This window comes from Lepidochelys olivacea, assembly GCF_965140295.1.
Source record: "Lepidochelys olivacea isolate rLepOli2 genome assembly, chromosome: 2".
Lineage (NCBI taxonomy): Eukaryota > Metazoa > Chordata > Testudines > Cheloniidae > Lepidochelys > Lepidochelys olivacea.
In genome coordinates this window covers 59552300-59571507 of record NC_140412.1, presented here as the reverse complement: position 1 = coordinate 59571507, position 19208 = coordinate 59552300, and the positions used below count along the sequence as shown (strand labels likewise).

The following is a 19208-nucleotide window of genomic DNA, read 5'->3' as shown; positions in this document are numbered from 1 at the left end:
AATTCAGCATAGTTCGTTAACTAAAATAATAATCTGATTGATAACTTGGTGGCCTCTATGAAATGAATTTATGGTCTCAATCCAGTTTGTAATGGGCAGCTGTCTACCTCAAATCATGACCACAATTGGCTTTCTTAGCCGTAATCTGACTAGAGAACCCAAGGACTCAAGTGCTATACATACTGAACTGACCCTTTACCCCCGCCCCGCTGTATAGGTGGTCTTTTTAGTCAGGTTTAGATGCAGTGGCAGGATGGTGTGAAGCAGCTTGCACTGATGCTGCCTCTGCCGCATGTATTCTGTAACAGAAAATTCTGGTTTTCTGAGCTATCAATTCTGCACTTCTCACAACCACAAGTTTCACTCAAATACAAAAATGCTCATGAGAGAAATGGATAGCATCATGGCAAGCACACACACAGTGTCTTAAATAGAATAAGCTGAACACCCTTTAGCTAATTATAATAGCTAAACACTGGATAAGATAAATTAAGTATTATATAAATACTGTATTATTTGACTGTAGTAAGAGTTCTTACATTCTTAGAGGAGCTATTTTAAAATATTTGACATAAATTAGTAGATCTAATTAAGAAAACGTAAACTACCAACCAGGGTATATTAAGTCAGCTTGCATTTGCAACAGAATTTCCAATGATTTCATGTAGTCATACAAGTCTTCAAATACAGCTGTCCCTTCTCCTAGAATACAGTCACCAGAAAATATAGCATTTTCTTCCACTAGATGTAAAGCCATATGATCATCAGTGTGCCCAGGTGTATATAAGACTCTATTAAATGAAAGAATGAATAAATTTTTATGCAACAATCACATATACACCATTTACATGTGACAGAAGCAAATGTTGATAAAGCCATGACTTAATATGGTACTCCAGAAAAAACCTCTGTAAAAGAATCCTTATTAGGGAAAGAGGGTTAATATGAAATGTCAGCTTAGAGATGATGTGATTTGGGCTAACCTGGTCCATTTTCTTAAGCTTCATAAACATATATGCAAACTGGCAAACATAATTAGCTCTAATATTCTATTCTATAACATAGGTCCTTATACCATACTCATCACTGTAGTATCTGAGCACCTTCTTTTAGTGCATTACACGACATGGCTAATATTCAGGGTGACCAGATGCCCCGATTTTATAGGGACAGTCCTGATTTTCAGGTCTTTTTCTTATATAGGCTCCTATTACCCCCTACCCCCATCCCGATTTTGCACACTTGCTGTCTGGTCACTCTACTAATATCTGTCATGTGGGGTTCGTTTTCTTATTCTTTCCACAGGAGAAGAAATATGTGCTGTGGTTTTGTTTAAGTTTTTTTTTAAAAAAAAAACCACACATACACATTTATGTTGGGGAAAGCAAGGTCAAAGAAATGTGCTTTCCACTTGGAGCTGAAGGTGGGGTGAGGTTTGTGAATTTCCCTCAGTTCCCCGGGGAGCTCATTCATAGTGTCAGGCCATCCCCTTAGAAAGCTCTGTCTCCCGCATAGGTGAGCTTTACCCCATTGTAGAAAGTTCCACTGGGCCAGAGGAGCAAATTTGTCTATCATAGTCTTCATCCTGGACTTTTGGGCAATCTTTTAGATTTCCTAAGTCTAGGTCATTGAGCGCTTTGAAGATAAGGACCAAGACCATTAACTCGATTCAATATTCTATGGGGAGCCTGCGCAGGGAGTGGAGGCCAGGTCTGATGTGTTCACTATTGCTTATGTTGCTAAGGAGACATGCTGCAGTATTCTTGAACCAGTTGGATTTTCTTAAGGGTTGAAGGCTTTATGCCCAGGTATACTACATTGCTGTAGCTCAGCTGAGAGATGATGAAGGCATGAATAAGTGAGGCCAGGTCATCGTTTATCAGGATGGGACAGAGTCTTCCAGCAAACTAGGGATGGTTTAAAGCCTTACCTGGGGATGCTGCTATATAAGAGCTTAGCATCAGTGAGGAATCCAATAGCATTACTAAACTATAGACTGGACTGACCAATTGCGGGTGGATGCCTTCAACTAAAGGAGACAGCACCATAGCTGCCAACAGTTCAAAATGCTTTCCTCTGCCCACCACTATAAACTCTATCTTGCTCTGGTTCATCTTCAACCTGTTGTTCTTCATCCACGAGCTGATCTTGTCCAAGCATTATGTAGGCCAACTTAGGAGTAATGGTATGTCTTCAGAAACGTAATTATTTAAACGGCAAGCCCTTTTTTTACCCCTAGCGTAGCTGATCTTTTTTCTCTCCAAAACTTATTTTTAATATATGAAATGCTTTCAAACAGATATATCTTTTACTACTTGCAGTCGATCTTGCAGCCAGCCTACTGCTGTGTTCTACAACACTGAAGTAGTTTAATTCACCACTGACTTGAAAGGCACTCCCTCTGAGTAAGGAAAGGAAGGAGGCTGTCTCCTTAAAACTGGCTGGAGCAGTAGCGCAGTGTTATTTTGATGGGAGAATTCTGGACAGAGAAGGGCCTAAGGAATTTTAATATTAGAAGGAATTACCAGGACAAGCAATCTGATGCGAATACCTTTGTACAGGGTTCATCACAACCACTGAGAACACAAAATACATTTCAGTTTGAAACTGTTCAATTAGTTGTTCAGCAATTTTGTTGCTTCCCAACTACAGTGAACAATTGTACACAGGGCGTTTCAAGAAATATGGTTTAATTACAAGTGTTTTAATCCCCCTGTGTAGATTGTTTCAAAAGATTAACAGCCCATGCATCCTCTTTGAAGAAACCTTTTCACCATAAGAATGACACCCACAACTTCGAGAATCACCTTTCTACAAAAAAAACAAAAACAAAAAGAACACCACACCCACTAATTAAAAAATAAGTTATCCTGAAAACTCAACCTAAAAACAAAAAGTAAATTAATACAAATCTAAAAAACGAAAACTTTACTGCAAGCAGAGTTTTTATTTTTTACCTTGAAATGAGACAAGAACCAAAGAATCCATGAAGTACATTATTGAATTTGTTATTATCTATTTTACATGGAAGCCACTCAGAAACTATGATGATGGGCAGCTGTATAAAACACTATAGAATATAGATGGTTGCCCAAAGGAACAGTTTTATCTAGGGAACCCTTAATAATTTTTCTAGGGAGGCTAGATAGTGCTGAAATCAGGGGCTGGATCCAGCGAATATTAGGTAATCCCCTCTCATATAAGTAGGTCCTCTTGACTTCAACAATACTATTCAGCTGCAGAAAGACTACCTGCATGAGTAAGTGGTGCAGGATCTGACATATAGGCAGCCCTCCAGTCAATTATATCAAAAAAATAATTTCCACCGTGGCATATTCATGAATCTCCTCAACTGTTTTGGCTGTCTTAAAAATAAGAGCTAAATTATGATGCAGTTATAAATAGTAACTTCAGGATTATGAGGTATGAGAGGAAAACATACTTAGTTTTAAAAGCTGACTTAGCCTACTAGCACAGAACTAACATTTACCTGAGAGTGGCTCCCTCCGTTTTTAACACATCTCCATCTTTTAGGTATGAATACTTTAGCTTTTCTCCTTCTATTATTTCCTCACGATGTGGAGTGCGTGGAAGCTTACTTATGCAATATTCGGAACCTATTTAAAAAAAACAGACTACATTTTAGATCATTCATAGTTAGGACTCTACCAAATTCATGGCCCATTTTGGTCAATTTCACGGTCAGAATTAAAAAAATAATAAATTTCATTATTTCAGCTATTTAAATTTCACCGTGTTGTAACTGTAGAGGTCCTGTCCCAAAAAGGAGTCTGGGGGAGGGGGGATGCAAGCTTATTGTGTGTGGGGGGGAAGGGGGGTTGCCATACTGCTACCCTTACTTCTGAGCTGCTGCTGGCGGCGGCGTTGCCTTCAGAGCTGGGCTGCTGGAGAGCAGCAGCTGCTGGCCAGGAGCCCAGTTCTGAAGGCAGAGCTGCTGCCAGTAACAGCAGCACAGAAGTAAAGATGGGATGGTACGGTCACCCTTACTTCTGTGCTGCTACCTGCAGAGCTGGGCCCTCAGTCAGCAGCCACCACTCTGCATCTACCCAGGTCTGAAGGCAGCAGCACAGAAGTAAGGGTGGCATGGTATGGTATTGCCACCCTTACTTCTGCGCTGCTGCTGGCAGGTTGCTGCTTTCAGAGCTGGGCACCTGGCCAACAGCCACAACTCTCTGGGCACCCAGCTCTGAAGGCAGCGCAGAAGTAAGGGTGTCAATACCATGCCCCCCTCTCCCCCCCAAATAACTCCTTTTTGGGTCAGGACCCAAAATTTGAGAAAAGCTGGTCTTCCCTGTGAAATCTGTACAGTATAGGGTAAAGGCACACAAAAGACCAGATTTCACGGTCCATGACGCTTTTTTCATGGCCCTGAATTTGGTAGTACCCTATTCATAGTTAAGCACTGATTAATCTCAGGTCGCTAGCATGGATGGCCCATAAAATTACAAAATGTCAGTAGATGCACCATTATGCATGAGTCTATTTCAATGCAAAGTTAAAGAATAAAAAAAGTTTATTGCAATAACAACTCATGTATATGAAGGAACATTTAATCATATCCACATCAACAAGACCACTCAGACACCTACGAAAACCTCTAAAATTGGTGTTCTGCATCAGTAATGTTTTTTAAAGAGGATAAACAAAAAATGACTTCTCCAAATGAAATTTCACTAGTTTCATTTGGAGAAGTTGCATCTTGTTCATTAAGACACAAACACCATTTCCAGCAGCACTTGGGGACTCCTTGGAAGTAACTCTGGCTAGTTTAAAAAATCTGGTGAGGTTTCAGCCTGTGGCAATATCCCACAAAACACAGAAGGGCTGCATTTTTTGTACTGTTCATAAAGTATGAAGAGAAACAGCTTTCTCCGCTTACAGATTTAACCAAAAAAGCATCATTGAATGTTTATCAATATGATATCTTGTTTATTTTGGATAAGGACAAACATGCAAAGTGTCCCTACCTTACACAATCTGGGGTCTGGGCGTTCACCAAAAATTTCCATTTGAGTGGTTACCAGCCATCTCACGCAGTTATTTACTTGTTGTTCAAGTGAAAATAATGGTCAATTGATTATTCTCAGTGTTAAGTCAGGGAGGAATCTCTTGTTGTTGGGTGAATTATCAATGGTAAATTAATTTCTCTCTCATCATTTACAGACAAAAGACTATTAACAGCATGAGGCTTTTCCCCTTCCAAATATGTATATATTGACATGAAAAAACATTTTGGAGCGCATCTAAACCAAACATTCATACTATTTACTGTATTCATACTATGAGCTGTATCAGCATCAAGTGTTTAAATACACTCTACAGCTCACATGAAGATCTCAAGTGCACAGTCAAACTAACAATCCTCCAAAACACTCTAGTTAGAGGGTCCCTGTCCCCATAGCTAACCAGTAGTGCCCCTTCAGTAACTGTCAAATTAAACTATAATCTTCTGCCTACCATTGTGGATGTTTCTACAAATATCAGATATGCCTCCAGTATGATCATGGTGCCAGTGTGTCACTAAAATTTCCTGGATTGAGATGTTGAACTCAGCCAGTGCCTGTTTTAAACAGCCAATATATTCAGGTATAGCTGGCTCTCCCGTGTCAATAAGGATCCTTCTACATTTAAAGAGAGAAAATATGGCAGAAATGTTCAATTACAAAAGTCATTAGAGAATTAAGAGACTCCCTGGGTGATGAAACCCTAAATACTACAGGAAGAACACCTCTTCATGCTATATACGGCTGCAGTGTTATCAGCAGAAATACTCAAATTGCATTCCCCGCATTGTAAGATAGAGGACTCCAGGCAGTATGTTCTTTATCAGGGCCCTGGCACTGCTTTGGTCCAGAACAGCCTAAATTCAGTGAGGTTTGGGCATGCTGCAGAAGGTGACCAAATGTCCCGATTTTATTTAGGGTGACCAGATGTCCTGATTTTATAGGGACAGCCCTGGTTTTGGGGGCTTTTTCTTATACAGGCACTTATTACACCCCTACCCCTGTCCTGCTTTTTTACACTTGCTGTCTGGTCACCCTACATATATTTGGTAGCATTTTTGGGGAGAATTGAGGATAGGTTTCCAGAAAGATGGGAGAAGCAGGTTTTTTTGGCCGAGCTGAGTTTACATATGTTTGCTTTTTGAATGCTGATGGATTATTCTGTTGCAACATTTAATTGCCAGAGCCCCTACAGACAGCACAAAGGAATCTTTGAATCAAAATAAAGAGTGTTGAAACTTTGGACCCTGACACAACCACTCAACATCAGTGTCGGTAAGTCAAAGTTTACACAGGGTGCCCAGAAAAAACGTGGCAACCCCAGGGAAAAAGCCAAGACCTGTTGTCATCAGGCCCTGAGGTAAATCACTGACTATGCTGGACCATGGACCTTAACACTGAACTCGGGACAAATATGCCAAGGGAACTACGTGAAAGATGTAGAACCTCTCTGGAAGGAAGACAGGGAAGGTGAAATCCTGACGGACCCAGAATCCCAGCATACAAACGGACAAAATTGCGTGCCAGAGCCGGGGGAACCCTTCGCTGCCCCTAGTCTCCCAACCCGACGCCCTAGGCTTCCCGTGACCCCCGAAAGTCCCCCTAAAAGGCACACCAGCGCAGAGAGCATGGCCCCACTCCCACACTCCGGCGACCGAGCTCCAGCCTCAGCCAGGCGGCGTCTGCGGGGTTCCAGCGGCGCGGCGCGGCGGCCGCGGGGCAGAGTCAGAGCGGGCTGAAGCTGCCGGCGCCGTGGCGCTAGCCCGCGCTCGGCTGAAGGGCGGGGCTGTTACCTGGGCCCGGTCCCCACCAGGTAGGTGTTGGTCCCCTGCAAGGTCATGGGGCCCGGGTTACAGCCCAGCACGCGCACCACCCGCGAGGAGAGCCGCTCAATGCGCGGCAGCAGCGACGCCATGTCCCCCTCACGGCGGCGGCGCCGGCGCGCGCCCGACAGAAGAAAGCGGAACGTAGCTGCCCCTTGCTCCGCCCAGCGCAGAGCGCGCGACCGTAGCTGTAGTTCCCGCAGGGGCTGGGCGGTGGCCTTTGCTTGGAGGAAGTTGGGCGGGGCTGCTTGGCCAGGGGTTGCTTGGCCATGGCCCAATCGCCTCCTTCCCACGGCTGCCCCGGGAACCCAGAGCTCACCTCGGCGCCCTTCTTAGGCCTAGTCCATCTACGCTACGCAATTTGAGTTACGTGAATAGCATAACTCGAATCGACGTAGCTTCGATCTTCTTACCGCGGGGTCCACACTACGCTAGGTCGACAGAAGACGCTCTCCCCTTGACCCCCCCCTTACTTTTTTCAGCGCTGTTCTACTCTGGGGGGGGGGAGGGAGAAGGGATTGATCTAAGTCAGGCAACTTCAGCTACATGAATAACATAGCTGAAGCCGACATACTTAGATTGACTTACCATGGTGTCTTCACTGCGGTGAGTCGACTGCTGCTGCTCCCCTGTTGACTCTGCCTGCGCCTCTTTCCGTGCTGGAGTACAGGAGTCGACGGGAGAGCGCTCGGGGATCGATTTATCGTGTCTTCACTAGATGGGATAAACCAACCCCTGCTGGATGGATCGCAGCCCACAGATCCCCTGGGTAGTGAAGATGTACCCTCGATGAGGTGGAGTACAGGAGTCAACAGGAGAGCGATAGATGGTAGCTAAATCGACTGCCAATGCATCAGTTGCCACAGCGTGGAAATCTGAGCAAACCACAGCACAGGAAGGGTGGCTTTGCCCCTGGCACCCAAAGGCCACCTGCGCATGGCAGCTACCGGGACTGAAACTCCCATGGAATGCTTCTCTGTGCTCCAGCTGAGCCTCACAGGAACCACCACACACAGACAATGCTGCCTTTGGCTTCCCCTGAGTCTGTCCAAGGGGGCCAAGAGTGGTCAAAGTCCCCATGAGACTTGTGCCATCCTTTAACAGGTGTTAGCTATGATGGATGACATTCGTAAACTGATTTCCACTATCTTCTCCCCATACCCCACCGTTTTCCATCCTCAAACTTCCCCACATATTCTGCCTTTGGGCAGAAATTTGTATTGCCTGGTCCCAGTCCAGTGGTGATTTTCTTCAGAGTATTGTTAATTAGCCAAGTTCTGAGGCTTAGGTGTGAGGAAAAATGATCACTTGAAGATTGGGAAATAAACAGATACTTACAAATTACTAAATTATAAGGGCCTTACTTGCCCTTTCCTCCATAACCAAAAGAGCCACAGAGCAGAACCAGTGCAGTTAGAAGGTATGCAGGTTGGGTAGGGGATGATTTGTGGACAAGTGGAGGAAAAAAGTTTCAAAGCAACATATTCTTACCAACATTTCAAATAATCAGTATTTTTCTTATTACACTGTTTAACGTATACATTAATATCACACGTGCAATATGAGTGGGTTATGACCCAATTCTGTGTTGTAGTCCAAGAGATCTTTACGCATCTTCGCGGAGGCTGCCCAAGGTTCCTTTATGTCACCTTTGCAGCTCCTCTCAATACTCTGAGGAATGCTCCACTCCCTGGCTTGCGTGTTGTTGTACTTGTGTTAATTACTTACAATAAACAATCTGTTTTACCTTGTGATGCTCTGAGTATGTTTACCAGACCTGAAGAAGAGCTCTTTGTAAGCTCAAAAGAAGTTGATTCCTGCGGGCTCTCGGCTCCCGCTCCCTGCCACCAGGAGCCCGGCACCATCCTGGGCTCTCAGCAACCTGCTGCAGCCAGGTGGTTCTAGGCTCTTGGCAGTGAGCTGGGAGCCTTGGTGCAACGTGTGGGCTTCTTGCAGGGAGTGGGGAGCCTCCAGGCAGCACCAGGGCTCCCAGCAGGGAGCTGGGAGCCACTGGGCAGGACCCAGCTGGGAGCAGGGAGCCAGGTGGGTGCAGCTCGGTTCGAAGCTGTGAGCCTGGGCAGCAGCTGGGTTGGGGGATCTGGGGGCAGAATGGCTCCTAGCAGGAAGTGGGTCAGCCACAGCCTGCTTGGGAGCAGGAATCCTGAGGGGGCAGCCAGGCTCTAGCTGGAACCCCGCCCCCCCGCCCCGCGGTGACAGCTAGAGCCTGGCTACCCTGCCACCCCTGCTGCCCCCCTAGAAATTGACAAGAATGACAGCCAGCAGCCAATATAAGTAATGCAGTGTCTACATGGACACTGTATTGCCCTAACTATGCTGACAAGCCCTATGCCTTTCATGGAGGTGGAGTTATGTCAATGTAGTAGGGCACTTACACTGGGGGGAGCAAGGCTGTAGTGTGTACACTGATGTAATTAGGTCTGCGTAAGGCTTACATCGACCTAACTGTAGTGTAGAGCAGAAGTTCTCAACCTTTTTCTTTCTGAGGCCCCCACAACATGCTATAAAAACTCCATGGCCACATGTGCCACAACAAACGTTTTTCTGCATATAAAAGCCAGGGCCAGTGTTAAGGGATAGCAAGCAGGGCAATTGCCTGGGGCTCCACACCACAGGGGGCCCTGTGAAGCTAAGTTGCTCAGGCTTCAGCTTCAGCCCTGGGCTTTAGCCCCAGGCAGTGGGGTTTCAGCTTTCTGTCTTGGGCCCCAGCAAGTCTAATGCCAGCCCTTCTTGGCAGATCCCCTGAAACCTGCTTGCGACCCCCCAGGGGACCCCAGGTTGAGAAACGCTGCAAGCCTCAGAGTGTCACAGCTAAATACAAATTGGAACAGATTGTTTAGGATAAGTAGTTAACATGTATTTTAAAGAACCATTCAAGGTAAAGTGGCGTATTAACAATCTTCCAGTCATAAAAAGAAAAGGAGTACTTGTGGCACCTTAGAGACTAACCAATTTATTTGAGCATGAGCTTTCGTGAGCTACAGCTCACTTCATCGGATGCATACCGTGGAAACTGCAGCAGACTTTATATATACACAGAGAATATGAAACAATACCTCCTCCCACCCCACTGTCCTGCTGGTAATAGCTTATCTAAAGTGATCATCAGGTTGGGCCATTTCCAGCACAAATCCAGGTTTTCTCACCCTCCACCCCCCCACACAAATTCACTCTCCTGCTGGTGATAGCCCATCCAAAGTGACAACTCTTTACACAATGTGCATGATAATCAAGTTGGTCCATTTCCTGCACAAATCCAGGTTCTCTCACCCCCTCACCCCCCTCCCAAAAACCACACACACAAACTCACTATCCTGCTGGTAATAGCTCATCCAAAGTGACCATTCTCCCTACAATGTGCATGATAATCAAGGTGGGCCATTTCCAGCACAAATCCAGGTTTTCTCACATCCCCCCACCCCCATACACACACAAACTCACTCTCCTGCTGGTAATAGCTCATCCAAACTGACCACTCTCCAAGTTTAAATCCAAGTTAAACCAGAACATTGGGGGGGGGGGTAGGAAAAAACAAGAGAAAATAGGCTACCTTGCATAATGACTTAGCCACTCCCAGTCTCTATTTAAGCCTAAATTAATAGTATCCAATTTGCAAATGAATTCCAATTCAGCAGTTTCTCGCTGGAGTCTGGATTTGAAGTTTCTTTGTTTTAAGATAGCGACCTTCATGTCTGTGATTGCGTGACCAGAGAGATTGAAGTGTTCTCCTACTGGTTTATGAATGTTATAATTCTTGACATCTGATTTGTGTCCATTTATTCTTTTATGTAGAGACTGTCCAGTTTGACCAATGTACATGGCAGAGGGGCATTGATGGCACATGATGGCATATATCACATTGGTGGATGTGCAGGTGAACGAGCCTCTGATAGTGTGGCTGATGTTATTAGGCCCTGTGATGGTGTCCCCTGAATAGATATGTGGGCACAATTGGCAACGGGCTTTGTTGCAAGGATAAGTTCCTGGGTTAGTGGTTCTGTTGTGTGGTATGTGGTTGTTGGTGAGTATTTGCTTCAGGTTGCAGGGCTGTCTGTAGGCAAGGACTGGCCTGTCTCCCAAGATTTGTGAGAGTGTTGGGTCATCCTTTAGGATAGGTTGTAGATCCTTAATAATGCGTTGGAGGGGTTTTAGTTGGGGGCTGAAGGTGACGGCTAGTGGCGTTCTGTTATTTTCTTTGTTAGGCCTGTCCTGTAGTAGGTAACTTCTGGGAACTCTTCTGGCTCTATCAATCTGTTTCTTTACTTCTGCAGGTGGGTATTGTAGTTGTAAGAAAGCTTGACAGAGATCTTGTAGGTGTTTGTCTCTGTCTGAGGGGTTGGAGCAAGTGCGGTTGTATCGCAGAGCTTGGCTGTAGACGATGGATCGTGTGGTGTGGTCAGGATGAAAGCTGGAGGCATGCAGGTAGGAATAGCGGTCAGCGAGAAACTGCTGAATTGGAATTCATTTGCAAATTGGATACTATTAATTTAGGCTTAAATAGAGACTGGGAGTGGCTAAGTCATTATGCAAGGTAGCCTATTTCCTCTTGTTTTTTCCTACCCCCCCACCCCCGATGTTCTGGTTTAACTTGGATTTAAACTTGGAGAGTGGTCAGTTTGGATGAGCTATTACCAGCAGGAGAGTGAGTTTGTGTGTGTATGGGGGTGGGGGGGATGTGAGAAAACCTGGATTTGTGCTGGAAATGGCCCACCTTGATTATCATGCACATTGTGTAAAGAGTTGTCACTTTGGATGGGCTATCACCAGCAGGAGAGTGAATTTGTGTGGGGGGGTGGAGGGTGAGAAAACCTGGATTTGTGCTGGAAATGGCCCAACCTGATGATCACTTTAGATAAGCTATTACCAGCAGGACAGTGGGGTGGGAGGAGGTATTGTTTCATATTCTCTGTGTATATATAAAGTCTGCTGCAGTTTCCACGGTATGCATCCGATGAAGTGAGCTGTAGCTCACGAAAGCTCATGCTCAAATAAATTGGTTAGTCTCTAAGGTGCCACAAGTACTCCTTTTCTTTTTGCGAATACAGACTAACACGGCTGTTACTCTGAAACCTTCCAGTCATAGAGGGAGAAAGGAAGGGAGGGGGAAAAAAGCATCTGGGGCTGGGTGTTGCTAGTGGGTTATAGATTGTTGTAATAAGTCATAAGTCCATTGTCTCTATTCAGTCCATGCTTTTAGGCCATGTCTACACTTACAAGCTTAAGCTTACATGAGTGTAAGAGTGCTCATGTAGCTGCGTTATGCAGACGGGAGAGAGCTCGCCTATCAACATAATAAAACCAGCTCAAAGCATGGTGGTAGCTATATTGTCTGGAGAGTGTCTCCTGCCAGCAGCACTGTGCACACCGGTGCTTATGCCAGAAAAACTTATGACACTCAGGGAGGTGCTTTTTTCACGTCCCTGAGTGACAAAAGTTTTGCCGTCATAAGTGCTAGTGTAGACATGGCCTCAGTGTCCAGCAAAGTTATTAATTTAAGCTCCCAGGCTCATCTTTTAAAGTTGTTGTGCAGATTTCCCTTGAGAATGAGGACTAAGTGGTCAGATACAGACGGATTGTTTTGTGAAAAGTGTTCACCCACAGGGGATATGGTGTTTTTGACTTTTATCATTTTCCTGTATAAGTTCATTTGAGAGAACAGTGATTGTCTGGTTTCAGCCACATAGTTGTGACTGGAGCATTTAGTGCACTGGATGAGGTACACCATATGTCGTGATAGGCATGTGTAGGATCCATGGATCTTGAAAGGTGTGTTGTTGGAGTTGTTGATCATCCTAGCAGTGGAGATATGTCTACAGGTTTTGCATCTATTCTGACAGCGTCTGGTGCCGCTTTGAGTTGGTATGTCCTGGTCTGTGGGAAGCTTGCTTCTGATAATGAGTTTGGAGACGCTGGGGGGTTGTTTGAAGGCCAGAAGAGGAGGGAAAGATCTTTCAGGAAGATTTATTTCAGGATGTAGTCCCCCTGAAGTATGGGTTGTAATTGTTTAATGATACCCCATATGGGTTTAGTAAATACTCACCAGCAACCACACACCCCACAACAGAACCACTAACCCAGGAACCTATCCTTGCAACAAAGCCCGTTGCCAACTGTGTCCACATATCTATTCAGGGGACACCATCATAGGGCCTAATCACATCAGCCACACTATCAGAGGCTCGTTCACCTGCACATCTGCCAATGTGATACATGCCATCATGTGCCAGCAATGCCCCTCTGCCATGTACATTGGTCAAACTGGACAGTCTCTACGTAAAAGAATAAATGGACACAAATCAGATGTCAAGAATTATAACATTCAAAAACCAGTTGGAGAACACTTCAATCTCTTTGGTCACTCGATTACAGACCTAAAAGTCGCAATTCTTCAGCAAAAAACTTCAAAAACAGACTCCAACGAGAGACTGCTGAATTGGAATTAATTTGCAAACTGGATACAATTAACTTAGGCTTGAATAGAGACTGGGAGTGGATGGGTCATTACACAAAGTAAACTATTTCCCCATGTTTATTCCCCTCCTCCGCCCCCCACTGTTCCTCAGACGTTCTTGTCAACTGCTGGAAATGGCCCACCTTGATTATCACTACAAAAGGTCCCCCCTCCCCCCCCGCTCTCCTGCTGGTAATAGCTCACCTTAAGAGATCACTCTTGTTACAGTGTGTATGGTAACACCCATTGTTTCATGTTCTCTATGTATATAAATCTCCCCACCGTATTTTCCACTGAATGCATCCGATGAAGTGAGCTGTAGCTCACGAAAGCTTATGCTCAGATAAATTTGTTAGTCTCTAAGGTGCCACAAGTCCTCCTTTTCTTTTTGCGAATACAGACTAACACGGCTGCTACTTTGAAACCTAACTAGGGGTGTGGGGTCAGAGAGGTTTTTTATTTCCATACTGAAGCAGGTTCTCTCAGGTTATTTGGGTGGTCCATTCCATGATATGATCTACTTCTCTGGTAAAGTGTCCTTTTTTGGAGAAGGTGGTTTTAGTGTGTTTATACTGGACTTTCTCCTTGGAACATATTCTATGGTATTTGAGTGCCTGGCTATAGATTTCTTGGTGCATTTGGGATGGCTGCTGGATCTCTGAAGGTAAATGTGGTGATCTGTGGGTTTCTTGTATATGGTATTCTTTAGGTTCCATTGTTGAAGTTGATGGTGGTATCCAGGAAGTTGATGCTAGTGTGGGAGTGTTCCAGAGAGAGTTTAATGGATGGGTAGTGGTTGTTGAAGTTGTGGTGGAAATCTCTCTGGATACCATGATCAGCTTCAACAATGGAACCTGCCAGACAACTATATAAAGGAAACCCACAGATCACCACACCTACCTTCACAGATCCAGTGAAGGTAACTATTCTAAACAGTGGGAGGGACACAATTAGGATTATGTGCTATCTTTACAAGCAGAATTTTTGGGAGGGTACCAAAGTCTGGGTCTGACAGTGTTATGATGTTGGTCTGGAAAGAACTACATCTGTTGATGATCCTTTCTGCAGTGATTAAAAATCTCTCTCTGGGACCAAATTCTGGCTGGAGCTGTTTATAGGTGTATACCAGAAATTCCATACAGCAGATGGACAACAGACAATTATTGGCTGTCTCTATTCTGGTGCCTCCAAAATTTTGCCAAGCCAGTCTCTTTAATCTATCTGAACCATTATTTATATCACACTCGTCACATTAATTTCTCACTTTCCAGGATCTTCAGCCTCAGAGGGGCAATTACAGGATGTTGCTTTGAGTCAGAGGGGCTAAGGCTGCATTTTATATACATATGCTCTGACTCAGCAGTGGCCTTTACACACAACCTTCCCTCCCTCTTCTAGATTACTCCTACTGTCTATAGTTGAGCATGGGTCAGTGAATGGAATTGGACTCAGCCAGAAGTCAGGTGCCTTAAAATGCTGTTTTGCAGTGTACATGTGCATCTGTTTGGGGCTCCATTAAACCTATTTTCATCCACCAGGTAAAATTTGGCTCTTGGGTTAAGCATATCTGTGATGTGTATATAAAAATGATGGGACCTGAAGATACCTAGGCAACTTGTATATTTTGGTAGCTGATTCTCTCTAATGTAAATCCATTTTTTTTTTTGCATAATCCTGAACGTATAAGGGGAAAACATCTTCAGATTTGCTAAATATCTCCCACAAACTGTACCGGTGATTTTTTTCCTCCTTAATTGCTTTGAATGGTAAGATTCTGACTGCTTATCAAATCAACCATCAAGTGTTTCTCTTTCTTTTTTAGTATCAGTGTAAATTTCTTCTAAATAAATAATGTATTTTCTAATCACATGTAGGAGCTATGAAGCTATTTGGTCTGTAGATGGCAGCAGTAATATCCTTTGAGGAATTAATTTACAGGTTCTTTCTGCCGCAAGAAAGCCTTTGGTATTCATTTCCAGAACCTGACCACTAGGCACAAAACTTTGATACCCCTCTTACTAGTATGCACTGACTGAAGTTAATATGTTTTTGCAATTCTACTAGATCTTCTAGAGTGGACAGTGATTTGCTTCAGCTTCTCCAATTCAGACAGAAGGTTTGCATTTTTAGTAAAAGCATACTAACCAAAGATTATTTATTTGGGAAAAAATAGTCTGAACAGGGAGTGTGAACATTATAAACAACAAAAGAACTAAACAAAATGAGTTTTGAAATGAGGTTGCTTCATATTATACAACCATATGATATTAACTTATGGCTAAGTTTAAAAAAATTTTTTTTTGGTTCAGATAGACACCTTAAACACCTTTAAAAATGTGGCCCTCAGTTTTTATCTTTTGCCCATGATATGTGTAACTGCTGAGAGTAAACACTTTCATTGAGGCTAAATAATAACATCTCTATTGCCTAAGCATGAAAATATAATTCTGTGTTTATTATACAAACTTTGCTGAATAGGGTAATGCAAACAATTTCACAAAATAAATCATTCCAATATAATTTAGAAGCTGCTAGTTAGAAGTATTAGTGATATAGGATTTTTTTTGTTTGAGTTTTTGTTTGTTATTTTTATACCTTTGCAATTGCAGCTATTTTTAAAACACTTAAAAAAAGATATATGCATTTTCTGGCCATCAGCAGACTTTCCCTTTTTAGTCTATTGAATCTTTATGCTTCCCCATTATTGCATTTTTGCCAGGGAGAATTTTTTTGTACACTTACCTTTTTCAAGCATCAAAACACATTCATCTGTTCATCTCATTGCATGAAAAAGCAAAACCCCTACCTTTTGTATACATTTTATATGTATCTTATTGGAAAGACAACTGCCGAACAATTCTTTATTTATTAATAAGTCAAATATATTCACAAGCTTTGCTAAATCTGCATATATATGTATATTGATTTTGATCAATAAGTCTTAAGAAACCAGTGTTATTTCAACAAGTTGATATACTTTCATGGAGTGAAGGACGTGAAATGAGATTTAGTTAAATAACCTTTATTTTAGGACTATATTCAAAATCCATAGATAAAGGCTTTTTTAGAATTCTATTAGAATAATGTATACATTCATAAGGATTGGCAGTTCCAGATATCTCACAGTTTATTAACTATGTCACATGGTCAACCGGAGATTTAAGTTTCAGTTTGCATTATGCCACATAGCCTTTCACTTTTGCCGATGGCAAACTTTCAAGACACACAGTGACAGTATGAGAAATGTTCAGACCTTCAAAGCTGCTTGGTGCAGACCAGGGATTTTACAGTGAAAACGTTGACTTGTCTGTTGCAGGTATTAAGGTAAGTTTGCATTTTATGATAGTGTTTTAAATATACTGCAAGCAGTAAATGTCTACCTTTTAGTTTTCAGAGTAGCAGCTGTGTTAGTCTGTATCCGCAAAAAGAACAGTACTTGTGGCACCTTAGAGACTAACAAATTTATCTGAGCATAAGCTTTCGTGAGCTATAGCTCACTTCATCGGATGCATAGAATGGAACATATAGTAATATATATATATACACATACAGTAATATATATATACACATACAGATAAGTTGGTAGTTACCACACAAACTGTGAGATGCTAAGTAGTTAAGATGAGCTATTATCAGCAGGAGAAAAAAAACTTTTGTAGTGATAATCAAGATGGCCCATTTAGACAGTTGACAAGAAGGTATGAGGATACTTAACTTAAGGAAATAGATTCAACATGTGTAATGACCCAGCCACTCCCAGTCTCTATTCAAACCCAAGTTAATGGTATCTAGTTTGCATATTAATTCAAGCTTAGCAGTTTCTAGTTGGAGTCTGTTTTTGAAGCTTTTCTGTTGCAAAATTGCCACCCTTAAATCTTTTATTGAGAGGCCAGAGAGGTTGAAGTGTTCTCCTACTGGGTTTTGAATGTTATGATTCCTGATGTCAGATTTGTGTCCATTTATTCTTTTGCATGGAGACTGTCCTGTTTGGCCAATGTACATGGCAGAGGGGCTTTGCTGGCACATGATGGCATATATCACATTGGTAGATGTGCAGGTGAACGAGCCCCTGATGGTGTGGCTAATGTGATTAGGTGCTATGATGGTGTCACTTTAATAAATATGAGGATAGAGTTGGCATCGGGCTTTGTTGCAAGGATAGGTTCCTGGGTTAGTGTTTTTGTTTTGTGGTGTGTGGTTGCTGGACAGTATTTGCATCAGGTTGGGGGGCTGTCTGTAAGCAAGGACTGGTCTGTCTCCCAAGATCTGTGAGAGTGAGGGATCATTTTTCAGGATAGGTTGTAAATCTTTGTTGATGCGTTGGAGAGGTTTTAGCTGGGGGCTGAAGGTGGAAGCTAGTGGCGTTCTGTTATTTTCTTTGTTAGGCCTGTCCTGTAGTAGGCGACTTCTGGGTACTCTTCTGGCTCTGTCAATCTGTTTTTTCACTTCAGCAGGTGGGTATTGTAGTTTTAAGAATGCTTGATAGAGATCTTGTAGGTGTTTGTCTCTGTCTGAGGGATTGGAGCAAATGCGGTTGTATCTTGGAGCTTGGCTGTAGACAATGGATCGTGTGGTGTGTCCTGGATGGAAGCTGGAGGTATGTAGGTAAGTATTGCGGTCAGTAGGTTTCCGGTATAGGGTGGTGTTTATGTGACCATCGCTTATTAGCACAGTAGTGTCCAGGAAATGTACAGCTTCTGCTGTATCTCAGAATGACTGTGAAAAGGTATGTTGGGTTTCAGAACAGGCACATATTTTAGCACCGGATATTAAAATTGTATTTCTGATGGATGATATCTTAACAGATCTTGTATGGTAAGCAAGTTTTGAGCCTAGAGTTCTTGGATTAGGGACTAGGAGATTCCAGGTGCTGTGGGGCATAGGAGACAACACCCTTCTCCAAGTCGGCATTGAACTTGTACCTCACATGGTATTAGGAGATGCTTTAACTATTGGAAGGACTGTCATAGATTACACATAAACCCTTGTGTACATTAAGGGTCAGATTTCCAGTTGAGATTTCAGATGTATCTGCAAAAAGGCATTTGTGCATAGTCTTGTGATTAAGGCAGTAGTGGAGTTTGGGAGATATGGATTCAGTTTGTGGATCCGTGACAGAATTCCTGTGTTACCTTGACAAAATAGTGATTATAATACTTCCCTATTAAAGAGTGTGGAGAGGATGAATTCATTAATGTTTGTGAGTTGCTCAGATACTGAAATAAGGGTACAGAGATTGGGCCCATATGAGTAGTTTGAAGTGCAATTTACACACACATATTTCAGGCACAAAAATCACAGATCATGACTGAAGTCATCTAAAAGCTTGTCCCCAGGTATCCCATAGCATATTGCACATTATCCATGTTAATCCTGCTATCCTGAAAGATATCAACATCAACAATTATATTCTCCCTGTCCATATAGAAGCATAAGACTTATCATATTGGATCAGACTGTTTATTCATCATATCTTATTCTGCCTCCTGTAGTGGCCAATAGCTACGTTCTTATATTTTCAAATAGTGATATTATTCTTCATCCTCCATCCTAAAAACTGTGCAATAGGTACTGTGTCCCATTGCAATGGCAGTTAAATATTAAGGGTAAGTGAAGTGATCCTTACATATCAAGTATATTCAGAGCTTTATTTTTTTTCTGAAGAAACATATCTATCAGGTTGCCAATTTAAATATTACATACGTGAAAGAATTATTATTAGGTTATGAAATATTAGTGAGTGCAAAGTTCAGTTTAGCTCATGCACTACTGTGTACCAAAGTTTACTCCCCTAACCTCCCCAGATCATGTCAATTGCACTTGATATTTGGAAGAATCATAGAATCATAGAATATCAGGGTTGGAAGGGACCCCAGAAGGTCATCTAGTCCA

General features: G+C 42.9%; 1 protein-coding gene across 1 annotated transcript in view; it reads right to left on the bottom strand.

The window, feature by feature from the left end:
* Positions 1-7031, bottom strand: part of LACTB2 (lactamase beta 2) — a 32849-nt gene extending 25818 nt beyond the window's left edge. The window contains exons 1-4 of the mRNA XM_084621603.1: positions 6818-7031; positions 5479-5642; positions 3491-3617; positions 613-791 (exon numbers count right to left, since the gene is read on the bottom strand). Of these exons, the coding sequence (XP_084477729.1) occupies positions 613-791; positions 3491-3617; positions 5479-5642; positions 6818-6939 (592 nt within the window). The 5' untranslated portion in view covers positions 6940-7031. The remainder of the gene's footprint in view (positions 1-612; positions 792-3490; positions 3618-5478; positions 5643-6817) is intronic.
* Positions 7032-19208: the final 12177 nt, after the last annotated feature.